General features: G+C 36.3%; 3 protein-coding genes across 3 annotated transcripts; 1 reads left to right on the top strand and 2 right to left on the bottom strand.

Annotated features, from left to right (window-relative positions):
- On the bottom strand, window positions 1-788 carry LOC128132451 (uncharacterized). The gene is made up of 2 exons (XM_052769030.1): window positions 107-788; window positions 1-23 (listed from the first exon to the last, which is right to left on the bottom strand). The coding sequence occupies exons 1-2, from the start codon at window positions 786-788 to the stop codon at window positions 1-3; spliced, it is 705 nt and encodes a 234-aa protein (XP_052624990.1).
- Window positions 789-10,084: 9,296 nt separating this feature from the next.
- LOC111899779 (protein RRP6-like 2) lies at window positions 10,085-14,313 on the bottom strand. The gene is made up of 14 exons (XM_023895624.3): window positions 13,406-14,313; window positions 13,150-13,305; window positions 12,909-13,067; window positions 12,758-12,841; window positions 12,575-12,654; window positions 12,444-12,494; window positions 12,241-12,349; window positions 12,061-12,143; window positions 11,883-11,928; window positions 11,700-11,787; window positions 11,438-11,607; window positions 11,128-11,286; window positions 10,951-11,040; window positions 10,085-10,849 (listed from the first exon to the last, which is right to left on the bottom strand). The coding sequence occupies exons 1-14, from the start codon at window positions 14,144-14,146 to the stop codon at window positions 10,214-10,216; spliced, it is 2,652 nt and encodes an 883-aa protein (XP_023751392.1). The 5' UTR covers window positions 14,147-14,313; the 3' UTR covers window positions 10,085-10,213.
- Window positions 14,314-19,859: 5,546 nt separating this feature from the next.
- LOC111899780 (protein VAPYRIN) lies at window positions 19,860-21,708 on the top strand. Its single transcript, XM_023895626.3, has one exon. It carries the CDS (start codon window positions 19,903-19,905, stop codon window positions 21,514-21,516), a length of 1,614 nt encoding a protein of 537 aa, XP_023751394.1. The 5' UTR covers window positions 19,860-19,902; the 3' UTR covers window positions 21,517-21,708.

Below are 21,708 nucleotides of genomic sequence, written 5' to 3'. Positions count from 1 at the left end.
TCAAACAATTCTTGAGTAATTGGCTCAACAACATCAACAAAGTACAAAGATGATACGTCACTAGGATATCTCATGGCATCATAAATATTAAAACTTATTGTTTCACCATCAAACTCCATTGTCAAACTTCCCGCATACACATCGATCTTTGTCCTAGCCGTCTTCAAAAACGGTCTCCCAAGCAAGATTAGAGCCGATTTGGAGGACACTTGCTCATCTAGATCAATCACATAGAAATCCGCCGGGAAGACTAATTGGTTCACTTGCACTAGGACATCTTCTAAAACACCTCTAGGAAAGACACTCGATTTATCCGCAAGAGAGATTATGACACCGGTTTCACTTAAGGGTCCGACATTTAATGATTCATATACCGAATAGGGCATGACATTGATAGAAGCACCAAGATCAAGCATAGCACTACTAAAAGTGACATCCCCAATCTTGCAAGGAACCGTGAACATTCCGGGATCTTTGCATTTGGGTGGAAGTTTCCTTTGTAAAACCGCGGATGCGTTTTCATTCATCAAAATTTTCTCATTTCCCTTCAACTTCCTCTTGTTGGTACAAAGTTCTTTCAAGAACTTTGCATATCTCGGGATTTGCTTGATTGCGTCAAGTAGAGGGATGTTTACTTCCACCTTTCGGAAGGTGTCCAAAATCTCTTTCTCCTCCATATTCTTCTTTGAAGTTGAAAGTCGGGAGGGGAACGGTGGTTGAGTGACTATTGGTGTTACTAGAGGGGCAGCCTTCTTTGGAACTCCGGCTTGTGCATCATTCTTGATCATTGGTACTTCAACGGGAATAACTTCTATCTCTTCCTCTTCTTCCCTTGGCTTCTTCTTTGAACTACTTTCTCCAGCTTGTTTGCCACTTCTCAAGGTCACCACATTGACATTTGGGTTCTTTTCGGTTTGAGAAGGGAGTTTACCACGGGATTCCAACTTGCTTATGGATGTAACTATATCTCCCATTTGTGCTTCAAGGTTGGAGATACTAGTCCTTGTCTCTTTTTGGAATTGTTGGGTACTAGTGGCTAGAGATTTGACAATGTCTTCAAGAGACATTCCGGAGCTACTTGGTTGGGATTGAGGAGGTTGTTGATGATGATGTGGAGGGTGCGGTTTGGGTTGATAGTGTGGTTGTTGATGTTGGTAATGAGGTTGTGGTGGCGGATAGGATGGTCTAACCAATGCATTTTGAGGCAATGACCTTGGGTTGTAGCTCATGTTGGGATTTGGCTTCCAACTTGAATTATATGCATTTTGGTAACCGGATGGTTTGTTGTGGTAGTTTTGGAACTCTCCCGTGGCATTCACATGCTCCGCATCTTCTTGAAGGATGGGACACATATCCGTAGGATGTCCCATTGTTGCACATATTCCACAAACCATCACTTGTGGAGTTTGTCCCATGGCTAGCTTTTGGACAACGGAGGTTAGATCTTTGATTTGAGACTCGAGATTTGATGTTCCCACTTCATTGACTTTGTGTTGTGTGTCTCTTTTCATATCTTGGCGAGGGCCAAAATGTTGTGAATTCGCGGCTATGGTGTTGAAAAGTTGTCTTGTTTGTTGTGGGGTTTTACTAAAGACATCTCCACCACTTGAGGCATCAACTAGTCTTCTCTCCATTGGCAACAATCCCTCGTAGAAGTGTTGAATGAGGAGTTGTTCCGGAATTTGGTGTTGTGGGCAACTATAGCACAAGTTGTTGAACCTCTCCCAATAATCATGGAAAGTCTCATTTTGACCTTGGCGGATTCCACAAATCTCATTTCGAAGACTTGAGACTCTTGAGGCGGGATAGAACTTATCGAGGAAAGCTCTTGCCATGTCGGTCCATGAGTTGATCGACCCCGGTGGAAGATAGAATAACCAATCTTTTGCTCTATCGGCCAATGAAAAGGGGAATGCCCTTAGCTTGATTTGGTCATCGGTTGACCCTTGTGGCTTCATGCTAGTGCAAATAATGTGGAACATCTTCAAGTGCTTATGAGGGTCTTCGTTCTCCAATCCATGAAAAGTTGGTAGGTGGTGGACTAAACTTGACTTCAATTCCGAACCTCCTTCCAAAACCGGGTAATTGATACCGGTTGGAGTTTGTGTAACATCGGTCTCCATCATTTGCCTCAAGGTTCTCTCGGGAACTTCTCCTCCGTCCGCCATTACAATTGGTTCAATAATGGGTGGATTTTGTTGTAGGGGTGGTGTTTCGGGAATTTCTTGGCGAGGGTCGGGACTAGAATCGGGTTCTATATCACTTAATGAAGCGGTTTCAACCTCCGGGTCCCCGTGGGGGTTAGAAGTTTGACCACGTTCAACTCGTTTTTCCTTAGCCAAACGCCTTGCTTCTTTTTCGATTTCGGGGTTGTAAATCAAGTCACCTGTACGCTGAGATCTGGGCATAGAGAAACAAATTGATTAAAAATAAACCAATCCCCGGCAACGGCGCCAAAAATTTGGTGGTTGTCGAGGCCAACACAAATAATAACCCTAAATGTTACACACTAAAATAGTGTATAGTGGTAAAGGGATCGAATCCACGGAGATTGGTTCAATTTATAACTCTATGAAAAATCTCTTTGTAAAAATACTTGAAAATGACAATAAAAATAAAATGGGGGGTTTTGGTGTTTTGAAATACTTGAAACAACTAGAATTAACAATGATTTAAATAGACAAATGCAACAAAAATAAGAGTTTGATGTAAAACCAATGAGGGAAAGATGGTTGACTTAAAGTTTCCTCACTTTGACTTTTGATGAACATATCATTAGAATCCAATGGTGCAATACTTTGATTTAAATCCTTAATTTGGCTATAGTAATCCAAGGAGCTTGAGATTACCTAGACTTTTCTTAATTGTTGAAATGGCTAGAGAAGCTCATAACAATTTCCTTAGTCAAAGTCACTAATTCCAAATAGCATGTAATTAGTGAAAGTCAACTAGCATTAAGAACCAAAAAGTCACCAAATCCAAGAGGGGTCAAATGCTTTCACCACCATGTTGGAGGAAATGTTTTTATGATTGTGTGAAGCAAAAACAACACAAAAATCATTTGTTGCTTGCTAATTTGAAGATCCTTTACTTAATCAAGAAATTAGCCAACTAATCACCACAAACATATTTAAACTCATGAACTAAAACATACAAGTAGTGATAAGATGTTAAAACATAAAACATTCCCATAAAGATTTAAGAACATGTTCATGGATTCTTCAACATTCAACAAAAGTTCAAAGGATTAACCAAAAGTCAACCAAGATTAGTTTAGCCAAGCATGGCTAAACCCAAAGAAACAAAGTTAGAGAAATTTGTACCAAACATTAAGCAAGAATCAAGAGGTAAAAATATGATGTTCTTCAAGGGTTCTTGGCCTTCAAAAGTCTCCAAAACTCCAGAGATAATCTTCAAAAATCGGATGTTCAAGAGTATGCAAAAGATGGGCACCAACCTTCCTCAAATAGCTCAAAAGAAGGATTCCCGAAATTGCCCCTGCAGGGCCCTGCGCGACCCGCGTGCAGCTGCGCGGGTGGGTTGCGCGGGTGGTACCTGACATGGGCTCCTTTGAGATTTTGGGCCTCTAAAGCATATCCCACTAGCCCAGATCGAATCCAATCACCTCCTAGCCCATTTTCTTCAAGTTTTTCTTCATTTAAAGCCCAATTTGACATCTCTAAATCCTCCAATGCTCGTGAACTCGTCCGATTAATAATTTTCATACGCTTGAATGTTCCCCCGCATCTTTCAAATTTAAAGCTCAATTCTTCCAAGCCTTCAAGCAATTGACAAGTCCACCCCATGAATCACCTTCATAGCCATCAAGCATGAAACCTCCAATTCCCTTCAAGCCCAATCGCCTCGCAAAAGTGCCGCCCCGCTAGTTTCCAAGAAAATCTGCAATAATGCTCAAGAAACTAGAAAGTACCCCGAAATGGTCATAAAAATAACAAAAGGGAAAATATGCATGAAAGTTAACTAAAATGCGAATGAAATGTACTAAAATAAACTATAAAAATAAGTAAATAAAATGAAGCTATCATTAATACAACATTTTAAAACACAAATTATTTTGTATGAAAAAAAATGGTTATGTACAAATCAACTCCCTTAGCTATATTACTATTCAATTATTTATATTTTTTTTTTACTTTTTATCATAGTTTTATTATTATTAACATAAAAGATATATTTTTGGTATTTATTATTATTTTAAAATTAGATAAAAATATAATAAACAATGATTTAGCTTTTCATTATTATTATTATTATTAGGATTTTTCTAATACCTCAATAACACATATAAGAAGTATTAATTATAGAAAATATTATCATTGATTAAATATTAAATGTATTAATTATATTAAATATTTGTCATTGAAAAAAAATATACTAATTATAAAAAATATTATTTATAGTTAATGCATCTTACATTTAAAATATTCTTATGATTGAGTATTAAATATTTTAGAAAATATTGATTGTTAGTAGCAAAGTTTTAAAAACCATTTTTTTAGTTGAACCGGTATAGTGACCGGTTCCCGGTTTAACTGGTTTAACCGGTTCGACCGTCAGGTGAACCAGTTTCTATAAATTGTAGATGAATCCAAATACATTAAAATAACACATAACCATAAGTTTTAATGTTTTACATCAATCCATACACGTCAAAATGAAAAATAAAGTATAATACCGAAACGAAATATACTTTTTGATGAATACAAACACATCAAATGAATTTATAACATTTACCATATGTTTTTATTTAGAGAAAACTAAATAGATTTGAAAAAAAATCACCAAAGTTTATTATGTAAATGGTTATTTTTCATGTGTTTTTATTTGATTTAACCGGTTCAACCAGTTTATTTTGACCGGTTCAACCGGTTTTTTTCTAAGAAACCGGCCGGTTCAATCCGGTTCAGAAATCAATATAAAACCGGCGATAATTGAACCGCTTCTTCTCCCGGTTTCCGGTCCAACCGGTTCGATCGGCCAGTTCAAACCGTTTTTTAAAACATTGGTTAGTAGCTTTCCTTCATGACATTGCGAAAAATAGAAATGGTATTTATTTTATAAAATGAAATACTTATGTTTTTGTTTCTTTAAATTAGTAGTTTATGTCAAATTATACATAACGTATTAGGGCTGGCAAATATGTATCATAGAGAGCCAACCAACACGTTACCAACCGAATCAATTGAATTGGTAGCCAACATGTTCGGTAGCCAATACGTTTGGTCGGTATTACCATACCAATTAAGTAAACTTGGTACGGTAATGGTATAAAAATTTATTTATATATATATATATATATATATATATATATATATATATATATATATATATATATATATATATATATCAATTAATACATATGAAGAAATATTAATTATCACATTTTTATGTTTCAATTAAGAGTAGCAAGTTTGGCATTACGTATACATTACTCGATTACTTGTATATTACTTAAAACAAGAAGACCAAAAACAATTAACTAATCACTTCTTACACTAGTATATATTTTTTTGTTAATTCTTTATATATAATGTTTACAATTAAGACGGTGAGACAACGGTATAGTTACTATATAACAACGTCATAGTTGAATACATTTACTCTGTATTGTGCATGATAGTTATTTTATTTTATATGCATATAAAAGGTGTTAAACATCAATGACAATTTTTTTTGTTTAATTTGTTTTCGATTATGGAAATTTTTCTAACCGTTGGGTTGGATGATGATTACAATGTAAAGGCTAATATAGTTAATCATGTGTCAAACTCTTCAAATATAAAAATTAGTTAAAACATTTGGTATATACCGGTATCAATATGTACCAACCAAATTTTTTGGTAGCCAAATAAACTGGTATCAAGTATAGTTGGTACGGTACTGATAGTTAAATTCTCCTACCAACTACAGTTGGTACGGTACGCAGTTTGAAGGAAAAAAAAAAAGTAGGTATCATACCAATTACACCCCTATAACGTATGTTTGTTAAGAATAGATTGCAGTTAGAATTTGTAGTTTTGTAGTTTTTATTTATATAGAAATGATTGACAAATTACTTGCAAGTTCTTTTAAATGAATTAAAATTACATAAAACATAAAAATTAAAAATTAGTTGAAATAACTTTCGGTTGAAAAGCTTTTTGTATATAAGTTTTTTCCAGTTTTTTTTTTTAAACCAAAGCTTGTTGCCAAACACACCTACATTTTTATAAGTGAGCAAATTATAATTTGATCGAATAGTAGTTTTGAAAATAATTATGTCATAAAAATATCATGTTCTTTTTAGATTGTTATATAGAAAAGTAATTTCTTGTTTATGATACTTTAAGTTTCAATTCAAATATTTTTATTGATAAATGATACAAAACACTAAGGGATAATGACTTGAAAGGGTAACAAACTTTCGACTTTTGTCACATTTAGTCACTAAACTTTTTTTCGTTATCTATTTGCCATTGAACTATTGAAACTGTTCATATTTTACCCTTATGACCGACTGTTACCGGTCATAAGGGTAAAATGTGAACAGTTTCAATAGTTTAGTGGCAAATAGACAACGAAAAAAAGTTTAGTGACTAAATGTGAACAAAATCGAAAGTTCGTTTCCCTCTAAAAAGTTCAATGACTAAATGTGAACAAACTTCCTTGTGTGTTATGTTTTAGCAAATTATTTATTTTTTTTTAATTGTAGCAACATTTGTTGATGAAAAAATCTATGAAATAAAAAAAAAAAAACAAAGTGTAACATCCGGATTTCCAGGTATCATAATTTAAGTATTTTTCTTTTGAGTTAAGAAGAGAGACTCGACGAGTTGACGCCTCAACTCGTCAAGTAAGGTCGCGACTGATGACTCGGATTAATGAATGGACTCGACGAGTCGGTGAGGCGACTCGACGAGTCCGCGTTGTTGGTAGAAACCCTAAATCTTTGGGCCCGAGCCATACTTAAAGGCACTTATGACCTTCAATTGCGACTACCTTTCCCATAAGTGAGAACCCTAGCGAGCTTGAGTGTGTAGAGTGAAAGGAAGAGCTATCTTGAGCTTTTTGGTGTGATAGATCTGGACCCTTCTAGGTCCAGAGAGCCGAGAATATGAAGCTTTAGTAGAGTAAACCTTGGGGTTCGAAGTTAGGAAGCATTTATGGGATTTTTATGGTATATATAGTTATTTTCATCTTACACATAGATATGAAGTATTTTATATAAATTACGTGCTATGTGTGCATATTATTTGAATACTTGCTGTCTATGCTGGATGAACAATTTTATACATGTTTTAAAAGATTTAAACGGTATATTTATTTTATATCTACAAATATGTTGCGGATGAAACATGGGTAGATGAAATAGTTGGTGTGCGATGAAATAAAATGATGAGAGATAGGAGATGATAGAAAGGTGATGATAATTAGGTAAATCGATGATGATGAATATGTGATGTAGGATGAAAGGAGACACCATAACCTTAACCGACAATGTAGCGATGTAGTCATCTATCAGAGTATAGATGGCGACCATGGACTATTCTAGACAACTCAGTGGAAACACCATCAGACCCATAACCTGTAGGTGATGAATTACGAGTTCAGGCGATGTTGTAACTACGTATTCATGCAATGATACTCTAACCCCTTACTATGAATTACGAGTTCAGACGATGTTGTAACTACATATTCATGGGATGTCACAAATTCAGCATGCCAAACTAATGGTCATAATTCACATCAGTGAGAATGGTTCATTTTTTTGTAAAACCAAAATCAGATTGGAAATTTTGATTTTTTATTTTGGAAAATGTCAAACCAGTGGTTTTTTATTTCGGTTTTGGTTTTTTGTTTTTTTTAAATATATTTTCAGGGTTCTGTTTTTTTTTTTTTTTTTTTTTTTTATTATTTCATAGATTTCTTCATCAACAAATGCTGCTTCAATTTAACAAAAATAAATAATTTGCTAAAACATAATACAAGAGAAAGTTTGTTCATATTTAGTCATTGAACTTTTTAAAGGGAAACGAACTTTCGATTTTGTTCATATTTAGTCACTAAACTTTTTTTCGTTATCTATTTGCCATTGAACTATTGAAACTGTTCACATTTTACCCTTATGACCGGCAACAGCCGGTCATAAGGGTAAAATGTGAACAGTTTCAATAGTTTAATGGCAAATAGATAACGAAAAAAAGTTTAGTGACTAAATGTGACAAAAGTCGAAAGTTCGTTACCCTTTCAAGTCATTATCCCAAACACTAATAAAATATGGACAAAATTGTAAAAATGATCCATGTGGTTGTCAAAATTTTGTAGTTTTGGTCCAAAACGAAATGTTAGTGCACCACTGGTCCAATTTTAGATACCTTATGTGATTTTGGTCCCTATAGTTTGCATTTTTGTGTATTTTTAGTCCTGGCCCAATCTGAAATGACGGATATGCCCTTTGATAATTCTTTTTTATTTATTTATAACTTTTTATTACTATTTTCGTTAAAAAATAAAAAGAAAATAACATCTCTCTCTCTCTCTCTCTCTCTCTCTCTCTCTCTCTCTCTCTCTCTCTCTCTCTCTCTCTGATCTACTTCATACAACATTACAACCTAATCCCTCAAGTTGTTGATTCATCGATGATCAGTGACTACCGACCCTCCTCCGCCTTGCTCCGGTCACACTCCACCACTTCCTACTGCCCAACACCACCCACTGCCGCCACTATTTTGTTCGACCAAGCCCAACCCTGAACATCTCCACCACCATCCACTGTTGCTATTGTTTCTCTTCCTCGTCAATCACCATTGAACTAGAAAGACGGAAGTAATGGAACTGTTGTGCAACCACCACTTATCGTCGCTGCTGTGGTGGGCAGTCCCCACCATCACCGGTGCCACCCCTCGCATACCTCACCTCCTCCGTTCGACCACCATTGCCGAAAGCCCTCCTCTGCACGACTGTTGTTGCTTACATTGTTCCCTCGGATCTGCCTTCCGTCTATCCACTTTGTAGATCATTGCTTAAGCATCTTGTTTGTTAACATCTTGTTTGTGATTCTGATTCCAAGAACTGATTGACCCCGTTTTGATTTTCCCTAAATCCATATAGACCCACTAATTCTTGTTTGTGATTCCGATTCCAAGACGAAGATGGCGAAATCGATGGTGTTCGTATAGGAGTGGTTTTGGTTGGTTTTTGGTCGAAATCAGCGGAGAAACGAATGAGAATGGTTTTTGGTGGTGATTTTCAGTCGAGAGTAGGGGGTATAAGGTGGTGGTCGAACTTTCATCAATAGTGGCGAAACAAGAAGGTGAAGATGGTGGTGGTGGGTGGAGATGGCAGCTCCGCTGCTTTTGTCTTCCTGTTCCGACGGGTTCGACCAGAGAGAAGGAGGGGGAAAGGGTTGTGGTTGGTGGGTTGATCAGCGATGGCAGGAGAGTAAATGGGTGGTGGCGGTGATGTTCTGGTGGTCCCTGGTGGTTTTCCGGTGGCACAACTCTAAGACCGGAGGAAGGTAATAGATGGTGATGTTTTGAGGGTGGATGTTTATCACAAGAAAAGGGGGAGCAAGGCACATGGGAGGAGGTGTTTGGGTGGGTTTCCTTGTCCAAAATAATGGTTAAGAGATGGTGGAGTTTTGGTGGATTGGTTCAAAAGAAAGAGACAATTGCTTTCCCTTCTCGTGTATAACCACAATGAGCGAGGAAAAAAGGATTCACCGGTCTTTCTTCATCTAACAAGTTGACTTGAGAGAGAGAGAGAGAGAGAGAGAGAGAAAGAGAGAGAGAGAGAGAATAAAAAAAACATTTGAATAACTATAAAAATTAAAAAAAAAAAAAAACAAATATAAAGGTATAATAGTCTTTTTATTTTGATTGGAACCAAAAACAATAGAAATATATAATTTTGAACGAGTAGTGCACCAACATTTCGTTTTGGACCAAAAACATAGAATTTTGCCAACAACAGGAACCATTTTTGCAATTTTGTCTAAAAGGAAAAAAAAAAAACATCAAGATGCATCATGAAATTTGACGATGGGTTATCATTAATCAAAGGCAAAAATCCCATCGAAACCAACTTGAAAGAAACTCAATTTCAATATATATAATTTTTTTTATGTTCTTCTGCTAATCAAGTTTTCTTGGGTGAAAATTCTTTAAACGTCCTACATAAAAATCAAACAACACGGTGTCTCCATCTGCAGCATTCACCGGAAAGTTGAACTCCGGTTACCAGTCGCCGGAAAAGCTTGCCGCCGCCTACCCAACTGAAAATCTCCACTCCTTTCGCCAGCAGCCTCCTTACGACCACCACCCGACTTCTTCTTTTCACGCTTACCCTTCTTACCATCTTCCCCTTCAGCCCTACCTGAACCGCCTTCCCCAAACCCTACTTCTTTCCTTGCTGCCTCATAATCAAATGGTGTCACCTTCACAAGCCCCGAGGAATCCTCACCACCCTGGTTCAACTTCTGGAAGCTTGAAGAAAGATCCGACAGTGACACATTCCCCTCATCCCCATGATTCCGCTCATCAGAACCGGAATCGGAATCCAACAATATCACTTTGTCTTCATCTTCCGTTTTGCCCTCCCCGCTCTGATCATTGGCGGCTGTTGATTCCGGAGCACCTGCTGGCTCCTCCTCCCCATTGGAATCAGATTCCAGCAAAATAATGTCGTTTTCCGGTTTAGAGGTGGTTGTTGCAGGCGAAACATCCGGAAGCTTCTCGACATTTGAGGTTTCTTGTACAACAGGACGTGAAGACTCGGGTTTTTCAGTGAAAGAATGGAATGGAAGGGACACAGAAGATTTGATCTGTTCCACCTTAATCTCCTCTGTTGCCTGTACCCAAACCCAAACCCAAACAAATAGTTTAACAAAAATGACTAAAATACCCCTCAACGATAACAAAATAAAAGAATCTTGACTACAAGAAACCGGACCTTTGATTCAGCATTTAGTTTCCTCTTTCCAAACATCGATCCAAAGGCACGGCTCGGCTTCTTCTGTACCTCAATGCTTACTCTGGAACCCTGGCATATGATATGACAATTACATCATTTTATTACCCCAAAAAAAACATTATATCAAAATGGATGTAAAGAGAGCCAATGACATACAGAAGACCCGTCCAATTTATTATTTTGGTTGACTCCAGCAATAAAGTTTCCCACTTCCTTTTCAAAAGTGTCACCTTCTGCAGCATTACTAACATTTTCATTTACTGCAGCTTCTGCTGCTTCCTGGGCATCTGCATTTCTAGCATTTCTTGCAGCCATCTGCACAATTTAAGGAAAAACAAAAACTCCTTATTTCAAATAAAGATTACATCTTTATCTTGGGTATACCTTCTTTTTTGTTATACCCAAAAGGGGTTGGGAAAAGATCGAAACTTTATGAATATAATAAAAAAAAATCAAGAAATCTCACAATTTCGATGTATTCTTCCTTGAGTTTCTTGGCCACGGGTTCAAATGCAGCTGCATTCTGCATGGAATGCCTAATGATGCTGACAACAGAACCAAGGTTGCGCTCGATATATGGGTGTTTGGACTTCATTACATGTCGCAATTTACTAGGTGTCACTGGCATTTGTTTTGCTTTATAAAAAAAAAAAAATGTTTAAAAAAAGTTAGAAAGAAATCAACCTTGTAGTAAACACAAAGAAAAGATAAAAGAACAATAAAATTACCAATCTCAATGAGTGATTTATTTGGCAATATAAAACCAGTGCTTTCATCTTCTGCACGAGCAATAACATCTCTCCACTCACAAAGTCCCTGCATTCCATTTAGGAAAAAAAAAACCCTTCAAAATATTGTTTCTTGAATTATTAGATTTTGTTCTTGAAGAAAAACACAAAGCAACAACTTACTGCAACAATGGCAAGTTGCTGACCATTGAGATCAGCAGCATGCAACCTGGATCCATGAAAAAACAAGTGCTCATTAATATTTTTATAATAAACTAAATAGGAATTTAAAAAAAAATCAAAAAAGCATCACAATCAAGTCGTTCAATTTCAAAATCATAAAGATGATATAGTGATTTACCCGTATATGTTTAGATATGAGTTCTCAGTCAGAAGCTCTTTCTGATAGAGCTGCATGCATATATCATAACTCCGTTGGTATACCTGAAACCAACAATTATCAAAATGAATAAGTAAATTCATATTAAATAATTATTTTCATAAGATTGGATGTATACAGAAAAGAAAAAACAAAGCTTACCTCTACCAGAAGTGCTTCAGGGCAATCTGGATCTGTTGATGATGAAAGCAGCCTTCGTTTCATAAGATCATAAATATACAGAAGATAATGTGTGTCTTCTCTAGCATATCTGTTAAAACAAAAATAAAACACACATAAACAAAAAAGAAAAAATGTACTTACAATAAAACAAAAAAATAATGTACACAATAAACAAGAACTACCTTAGCATTTCATCAGTCAGTGGACGTAATCGCCAGTCTGCATTTTGGTATCTACAAGAAAATAAAAATTAAATAGAAAGCAAAACAGCACGTGTTGTACAGTTTAAATAAAATGGAAGAAGAGAATGTACTCTTTATTTGCAGCAACATCACAGAAGTGTCGCAAAAGAAACTCCAGAGAATTTCTCTCCAATTTTAACACTTTTGAGGCCTATAAAATTTGAAAATTTCACAATCACATTGCGAACATAATAGATACAGTAGACTTTTATTTTAAATTGGAACAAAAATTGTTAATAATGTAAAAGAACAACCTGTCCAGTATCAAACATATTGCAAATGTATATGCCAAAATCACGTTGCAGCCATACAATATCACGATCAGCTCCATGCAAAACCTGATATAGATTGAAGTGTTATAAAACAGTTCCAAATTTTCTGTCTTTTTGTAAATGTTGTTTATACCTTTCTTTTGGTAGGATCTTTGAAAACCTCTCGGAGATATGGACCAATGTGAACCCTTAGTTTCAACGTATCCACAATAAAATCTTCTGTTCTAGTAGATATTTGCATCAAACATGTCAACCCTTGAAAAGATCGATATTGGTTGTGTTCCAAATCAACCTAAAGAAGAACACCAAATCATAATATTAACCATTTGGAAAGGATCTCATGAAGAAAATAGTATGCTGCTATAAAAAAATACCGCAAATTCATCAACTTCACGCAGTGTAGCAGCTAGTTGCTTCAAATCTTTTACTTCTTGTATGATCTTGAACGATGTGCTTTCAACTGGAGGTGGTTTTACAGGCTCTACATCGCTTACTGTTTTGTCAATGAAATCCATGACAGAAAGGTTCTCCTACAGATACACAGGAAGCAAGGTGAAGTGTTAAAAAGGCTAAAATGAATAGAATCAAAGTAAAACTAGAAAGGGTATAATAGAAGTAAAAGTAACTCACCAGTGGGTGTATCAATTTGGATCCATCCTCACTTCTCTGCAACCAAACATGTTCAAATGGCTGGTTGGCATTATTGACCAGTATTTTATACTCATCTTGTGGCCTCCTTATGGAAGGTATATGAAATGAAACTTTCGCCTTTGGTGTCCCCATTGCATTACTGTCCCTTGAAACAACCTTCACAGACGATGCATTGCCCAGATTATTATCAGCACTTCTACTTGAATTACTATTATTAACCAATGAATCTTTATCGAACGCTTTCTTTTTTCTGCCTTGAACCAACTGAAACCCATCATCATCAACTAAATTCGTAACCCTAACACCTGTTTCCTCTTCTTTGTTTCTGATCTTTTTAAACTCGTCAATAGACGAATCAAACCTTTCAAACATCTCGTCGTTAAAATTAACTAACCAGTCATAGGCCTCGTCGTCATCATCAAGATCACCATTAGGAAACTTCATCTGCTTTTTGCCCCATAATTGCTCGGCTGATGACCCAATTGTTTCAAGAATCGATTGGGAATGTTTGGCCATCTCCTGAATTGGGTTCTTGAATTCTTCGAAGTTGAAGTAGAAGTGAAAATCTTTATTGCATGGGATGGCTCTTGAAGACCCGGATAGCTTTGATATTGAAGAGGAGAAAGAAGGGGGTTTCATAGAAGAAGAAAACTGTTTCAATGCTTCAGCTTTTGTTGAGGATTTTTGGGTTTGGGCTTCTTCGGTGAGAGAGGGATCCATATCTGAATCTTGATGATATAAATGTGTTCCGGAAGGGGGGGTTTAATCAGGCCACTGAAAGAGAGGGGTTTTGGGGGGGAGAAACCTTAGGCGGTTAGGGTTTAGGGATTCCTTGTCATGTTAAGAGAAGTGAAGAACAAGCCTCTTCTCGCAGCGAATTTCACTTTTATTAGGGCTTGGAAGAGGGAATAGTGAAACGGAGAGCATTGGGCATAATTTTTTGTTTTCCTATTCACTTTCTATTTTTGTTGTGTTTAAATGTTTAATGGTTCATAATATTTTTACGTTTGACCAAAGTAAAATTTATGTTATATTTTTTATGGCATGTTGAAACAAATTACTTCATGGGTGACATTTTTGTTTTTCTTATATCAATTGTATTATGTTCTAACGTAAAATCAACTTGCATATCATGAAGGCATGTATCACTAAGACCGGTGAGTATGGGTCAATGTTAGGGGTATACATAATACGACTTTGAGTCGAAACCACAAACTACACCCTAAGTACGGTTTGAGATTTTTGAAAACCGCAAACTGCACCGTAAAAGTTATAAACTGCATCATGCAGTGTTGTTTGGTGTATCCGGTTTATACAGCTTTTGTAAGGTTTAAAAAACATCCTTCTTTTTACTATTCTTGTATATGAATTCAACTAAATTTAATTACATATAATATAAGATTTAATGCATACTTTATACACAAATATGTTAGTTACGGAATCAACATTCCATTCAATTTGTAACAACCGAATTAATAACTTGTCAAAATTTTGTTTACAAATATTAAAAGTATCAACCTTATTAAATTATAACGATGCTTAGGGATGTTCATTTGAATGGATCAGTTCGATCTGATCCAATTAAATAAATTCAAATTGATTTTAGTTTTAAAAATATGGATTTGAATAGTCTAAACTAAATTCAAATCCGATTCGATCCGGTCCAAATACAATATAGTTGGGTCGGTTTTATAATTCCGTTTTCAAAAACCAGAACATTTTAAAACGACATAGAAGCGTTAATGTTATCCAATTTTTACTGAAGAAGAAAAAAACAAATTATTTAGTTGTGATTTAAAATTTATAAACAACTACTAAAAAGGTATATTATAAGTTTAATATTTAATAGATAAAAAACTTTTGAGAGAAAGTATTTACTAATATTTTTTATTAGGAAAATTTTTTGAACTTATTTGAAAAAATAAATTATAAAATTAATAAATAATTATAGATATATTGAAAATAAATACATAATAAACTTTTTGGAGTATTCGGTTTTTATTTTATAAACCAAAACCAATCTAAAATCCAAAATAATAATTCGGTTTTATTGAAAACCAATCCAAAAATCTGAATATCCAAACAAAATAATTCACTCCAAATTTTCCAGTCGGACAATCCGGTTTATGACTTTTATCCATATAATAAACAGCCCAAACGATGCTTAGATGCAAACTCATCGGTAATAAACCAAATTAATATGATTTTATGTGTATTTTGTACTTGTATTTTTTAATATATATATATATATATATATATATATATATATATATATATATATATATATATATATAGTGTGCCTTGTGGGCCCACCAAAAAGCACCAAAGACGCTTGCTATATAGCCAAGTTAACCGGTCATTCTTACTACCTTGCACCCATCTCGACCTAAAACAGAATGTCCCTCAATACCCGGAGTCCAGCCTCGCACCCACGCGGGAAAATTGATAGACGACAAGTGGACACCCGGTAACTCCAGTGCAGGTGCACACACCACTACTACGATTAAGCCAATCGCGGCTCAGTCGTGGGACAAAGGTACAATCTACCGATCAACATCTTTGTCCCGATCAGGGTCTGACAACCCTGTCTCCACGAGCGAGACTCTTTCTCGGATCCTCACTATAAAAGGCCCTATGCCTCCCAACGGTAAAATGATCCTGACCCAACTCTCCCTTAGCCTCACGTTTTACACATATTCTCTCTCTCAGAGACCAAGTAGATTGTCGGAGCATTCTCCCGGTACCCCCTCTTGGAGATCGGTTGACGACTTGTTTACTTGTTGTGATTGCAAACTTCCACCGGAGCCCTTCCATCTACGTTATCACCACCCCTGAAGGTCTAATATCACATTATTGGCGTCATCCGATTGTTGAGAAAATGAAACTAAAAGCTTCAAAGCTCAGACGTTGATCATGGCAAACGTCGGAGAGGGGGTACCAACAGCCCGATGCAAAGCTCCATCCAACCAATGCCATCCTTATACTCAATCATCACTGAAACAAGTCAGATAACCACCTATACCGTCGGTTATGCCCCCACATATTGTGACATCCCCATGGCAGGAAAAAATGATATGGCTATGTTTAGGCCCATTGTATATATTTTCTTTTATGTGTGATATGTGGTATTTTTTGGGAAACTTACTAAACTTTATGCTTACAGGTTATGTGTATGGTTTTCAGGTACTTCCAGTTCAAAAGGGAACGGTCCGACGTGATAGCACATCACCCCCCCCCTTATGATTTCGGCATTTGATATGTATATGTACTATGATGTTTTGGATTTTATGACTTGGTGTTATTTCTGAACAATTAATGAATGCTTTGATAAGTTTTTAAAGAAAAAAATTTATTACTGGTTTTTAGGATGTTTCAAGTTGATACTGTCATAGTTGTCAACTCGTAACTCGACTCGTGTCTCGAAATCCAAAATTTTAAATCGTGACTCGAATCGTAACTCGACTCGTAAGAGTCATGACACTATATATATATATATATATATATATATATATATATATATATATATATATATATATATATATATATATATTCTACATGATTTCTCAAATATTTCCTTACCCTCTCAAATATTTCCTACCACGTGATTTCTCTTTTCAACCTCATCTTTTCACCAAGAAATGAACTTGTTTCCACATGCTTTTCCTCCTACCTCACATCTCTCCCAAGATTTTCTCAACCAAAGCAAAATCTCAAAACTCAGACCCAACAACAAATCGGGGCACTACAACCGCTTAATAGCTCACAGGTTTTATAACTCGTCCGATTTACGAGCCAACTCGACTCCGTCCGAGTCACTACTTGAATAAGATTTTTTTTACGAGTCAGAAGAAAAACAAGTCATGTTACGAGTTGCCTCGTTTTGGGTATCAAATGGCTCGACTCGTACGAGTCAACTCGTGACTTGTACGAGTTTAACAACTATGGATATTGTAGGCTCAAGAGAGTGTTTCAACCGTAGGTTGTAGGCTCAAGAGGCGGTCTAGCCCTGTGTTGTAGGCCTGATGTGCATGCATTATATATGTATTGTTGTGTGAAGTATCTTAGGGAACTCACTAAGCTTTAACTTACAATTGTGGATTAAATGTTTTTAGGTACTTATTGGATTGCAAATGTGAGAATGTACACACATGCATCAAAAGTTTTGCGATTCGATTATGCATTATTTTCCTTATAACTCTGATATTGAATTATGGTCATTGAACAAATGGTTTTGACTTGGATGTATCTTATGAAAATGAGTGTTTATTCTCTTGAAAAAATGAAAATTTATTTTGGAAATTGAGACGTTTCAATTTTGAAAATTAGACCGGTCTTAGAACCCATCATCTTATCGGTTTGATGGTTTAACCGGTCGGACCGCTCCAAAACACCGAATAACGTTATTAGTACATTATAAGTAAATGTAGAATCATAAAAAAGAAACACAAAAATACAACAAAAATACAAGATATACACAAAAGAACCTTCCAAAATTAAAATACCAATAATATTTGAAACTTAAATAAAAAACCCTAAGAAACAGTTGCACACATTTTGGAACACCCACTCTTTTATGTAATTTAGCTAACTAAATAAAATTAATAAATATAATTACTACAATTAAAAAAAAGTGAAATATTAATTACTAGAGACAAACGATGAAAAAAAGGCTTTTAAGTTCTAGCATCTTCGTAGCTCCCACATTGGTCCATGAACAAAACAAGGGAAGGGGTTTCTTCACCCGATTAGACCGAGTTTACTATCAAATTCAATTGTTTTTAGTATGAACCGGTTTTCGCTTGAGGGGTTGGTTCACCTAATTCATTAATAAACGATTTTTTAGCAACAAAATACTAGTAACCTGACTGGTTTTCGGTTAAATTGTTCAAACCTACGGTCCAACTTTTAAAACCATGATAAATTGTTTGGTGGTAGTTAGGATATATTTATTGTGATGTCTAACCAAACCTTGATACCCTTTTTAGTCAAGACTAATATTAATTAAATTGATCAAATGACATATTCATACAACTAACATATACTTAAAATAACAAGATATCATCAAGTGATCGTCGATTATATTTCAATGAAAAAATCAAGTTGAAAAAATCAAGTCTTCATGGGGTTGGCCATCACATAGTCTTATTAGGCTTGAGGGTCATGTTTGCTACATCATCTTTAAAGCCATAAACTTTTTGTCATACAATATAAATGACATGTCCTTTTCAAAGATAAGTTAACTTGATAAAAAAAGAAAAAAGAAATAAACACACTCACATACATATTCTCTCTCTTCTCTCTCTCATCGACACTAAAAATGTCATTTGAGTTTGCCATTATGTCATGCCAAGGGAGTAATATTTGTATGGCAAGCCAAACAAATACCGATTGTTTTTGCCACCTACTCCCTCAAGCCTTAAAAGTTACATAGTTTATATGGCATCTAGCATATACATATGCAAAACAATGGTGCATTTGAGATAATTGATGAAACTGTAAGGCAAAAAATAACGATGTTCATAAAAGTGTTATGCATAAAGGCTAATCCTTTTCAAACAACATAAATGAGAATAAAAAACAACAAAGGTGCAAGTATTTGTACTTTATGTAAGAAAAGTCGTATATTACTCCAACTGTTTCGGTTTTAAAAGGGTCAAGGATGGGCATATTTGTCCATAAACTATCCAATAAGTCCAGAATGGTAATATCATTGAAATTTATATCTCATGTAATAAAAAGTTATACTTTAATTTAGACTCTTCTGCGTTATAAATTAAGTAAGGAAATCTTTTACATAATTTTTTTTCTTCTTAGACGTAAAAGTTGCGTGACAATATATTATCGAGTTTTTTTTTTTTTAAAGAAATGGAGAAAACGGAATTGAAATTTCTTATTGTATTCGTATTTTAGGTTTAAAAGAAAAAAAAAGTTGACGGTGGAAAATGAAAGAAAACTGACAACACAATCATTCCACATTAATATGAAAAGGAGATCGAGTATTTGAAGCCAATTTAAAACTGGAAACTAGTAAAGAAAAAGAAAACCATTTATTCAATTTAATATGAGGATATAGAGGGACAAAAATAGCATATACCATTGCAAGGCTGTTCGTTTGTATACTTAATATAAAACACAACGATGCCAAATGTGGTTTTTAAATCCTATGCAATAGTGTTTGTCTTTTTTAAGGCACATACACACTATGTCACTATGAAAGTGACATACAGGAACAAGTATAAACTACCAACTGTGTCTTCTATGAAGTTTACAACTTGAGACAACAAAAATAGGCCAAGTCACCATTGGACTTCACACCACCAATTGGCATATCTTTGTAATCGCCGGCAATCTTTCACCCTCTTCTTACTTATACCACACTCCAACCTTCTTCAATGCTTCCTAAATTATTAATGGATCCTCTCCTAAAATCATAAAAATAGCAGAATCAAAAGAAGAAGAAGAAAAAGAGATCAATCATGGATAGATTGATCAGTTTAGAGCCATCTAACATGGTTGTAATACGAATCGAACACGGTCAAAAGTGTTCAGGTGAGCTGACTTTGAAAAACGTTATGTACACCATGCCGGTGGCTTTCCGGCTGCAACCGGTCAACAAGGCTCGTTACACGGTCAAACCACAATCCGGGATTATATCTCCATTAACAACTCTCACAGTTGAGATCACTTACGACTTCCATCAGAATTCAAGTCTCCCGACTTCGGTCCCTTACTGTGATGACACGTTCTTGTTGCACAGTGTGGTGGTTCCCGGTGCAGCCATGAAGAATCCTTCATCCACTCATGATTCGGTCCCTAATGATTGGTTTACCGCAAGAAAGAAGCAAGTGTTTGTTGATAGTGGGATTCGTGTCATGTTTGTGGGGTCCGTAGTCATGGCTAGCCTCGTGAAGAACGGATCTATAGATGAAATAAGAGATGTTTTGGAGAAAAGTGATCCGATTTCGAGAGCGGTTGACTCTGTCGATAACGAAGGTCAACCGCTGCTCCATTTAGCGATCGGTCAAAGCCGACCCGACCTGGTTCAACTCATGCTCGAGTTTGAACCAGATATCGAGGCGCGGAACCGGTTAGGTTCGACCCCACTCGAGGCGGCCGCCGCCTCGGGTGAGAGTTTGATTGTGGAGCTGTTGCTGGCCCATCGGGCTAGCACAGAGAGGTCGGAGACATCCACGTGGGGCGCCATCCACCTGGCGGCAGGTGGTGGACATGTGGATGTTCTCCGGCTTCTTTTACTTAAAGGCGCTGATGTCAATATGATGACAAAAGATGGGAACACGGGTTTACATCTGGCGGTGGAGGAACATAGGAGGGACTGCGCGCGGTTGCTGTTGGCTAGCGGTGCTCAGGTTAATATTCGAAACTCCGGCGACGGTGACACCCCGTTGCATATTGCCGCCGCCCTTGGAGATGAGTACATGGTGAAGCTTCTGTTACAAAAGGGGGCTTATAAAGACATCAGAAACCAATCGAGGAAGACAGCGTATGAGGTGGCAGCTGAACAGGGACACACGAAGCTTTTTGATGCACTCGGGCTTGGTGACAGGTTGTGTGTGGCTGCAAGAAAAGGTGAGGTGAGAACCATTAACCGGATTCTTGAAAGTGGAGCTTTGATCAATGGTCAAGACCAGCATGGTTGGACCGTGTTGCACCGGGCCTCGTTCAAGGGTCGAACCGAGGTGGTTAGGTTTTTGATTGAGAAAGGAGTTGATATCAATTTGAGAGATGAAGATGGTTACACAGCTTTGCATTGTGCTGTTGAATCTGGACATGTGGATGTGCTTGAATTGTTGGTTAAGAAGGGTGCTGACGTGGACGCGAGGACCAGTAAGGGTGCGACAGCTATGCAGATCGCGGAGTCGTTGAACTATTCGGGGATCAAAAGAGTTTTGATTCAAGGAGGTGCAAGTAAGGATGAATTCACACATGTTACTAAAATTGCACCAGCATTTGCAGGTAAAAATGGCGGGAGGTCAGAGAAGGATATGGGGTCAATGAAGAAGAGGAATGCTAGAGCAAAAGCACTTCGTGATAGCTTTGATCTATCTTCTACACCATTGGCTGCCATTTGATAAACCCACATTTGGATTTCTGATGATTCATCAGTTTATTTCTTGATTAGTACTGTTGTAGCTGAAATGAAATTCAAAAACTGTTCATTCTTATATTAGTCTCAAAGATAAATGCTTGTTGTGTTATTGTAAGATTCTTGATCTCTCAAGTAGTAAAACTGTAATATAACGAATCGTCTTCTTTGTGTGTAA

Source organism: Lactuca sativa, chromosome 2 (genome assembly GCF_002870075.4).
Source record: "Lactuca sativa cultivar Salinas chromosome 2, Lsat_Salinas_v11, whole genome shotgun sequence".
Classification (NCBI taxonomy): domain Eukaryota; kingdom Viridiplantae; phylum Streptophyta; class Magnoliopsida; order Asterales; family Asteraceae; genus Lactuca; species Lactuca sativa.
This window is presented reverse-complemented; position numbering and strand designations above follow the sequence as displayed.

Coding starts and splice junctions, on each gene's coding strand:
- LOC128132451 (XM_052769030.1), bottom strand. CDS start 788: ATGATCAAGAATGATGCACAAGCCGGAGTTCCAAAGAAGGCTGCCCCT. Junction 24..106: donor TTTGACAATGGAGTTTGATG/GTGAAACAATAA, acceptor GATGTTGTTGAG/CCAATTACTCAAGAATTGTT.
- LOC111899780 (XM_023895626.3), top strand. CDS start 19,903: ATGGATAGATTGATCAGTTTAGAGCCATCTAACATGGTTGTAATACGA.
- LOC111899779 (XM_023895624.3), bottom strand. CDS start 14,146: ATGGATCCCTCTCTCACCGAAGAAGCCCAAACCCAAAAATCCTCAACA. Junction 13,068..13,149: donor GTGAAGTTGATGAATTTGCG/GTATTTTTTTAT, acceptor GTTCTTCTTTAG/GTTGATTTGGAACACAACCA. Junction 12,495..12,574: donor GATGTTGCTGCAAATAAAGA/GTACATTCTCTT, acceptor ATTTTCTTGTAG/ATACCAAAATGCAGACTGGC.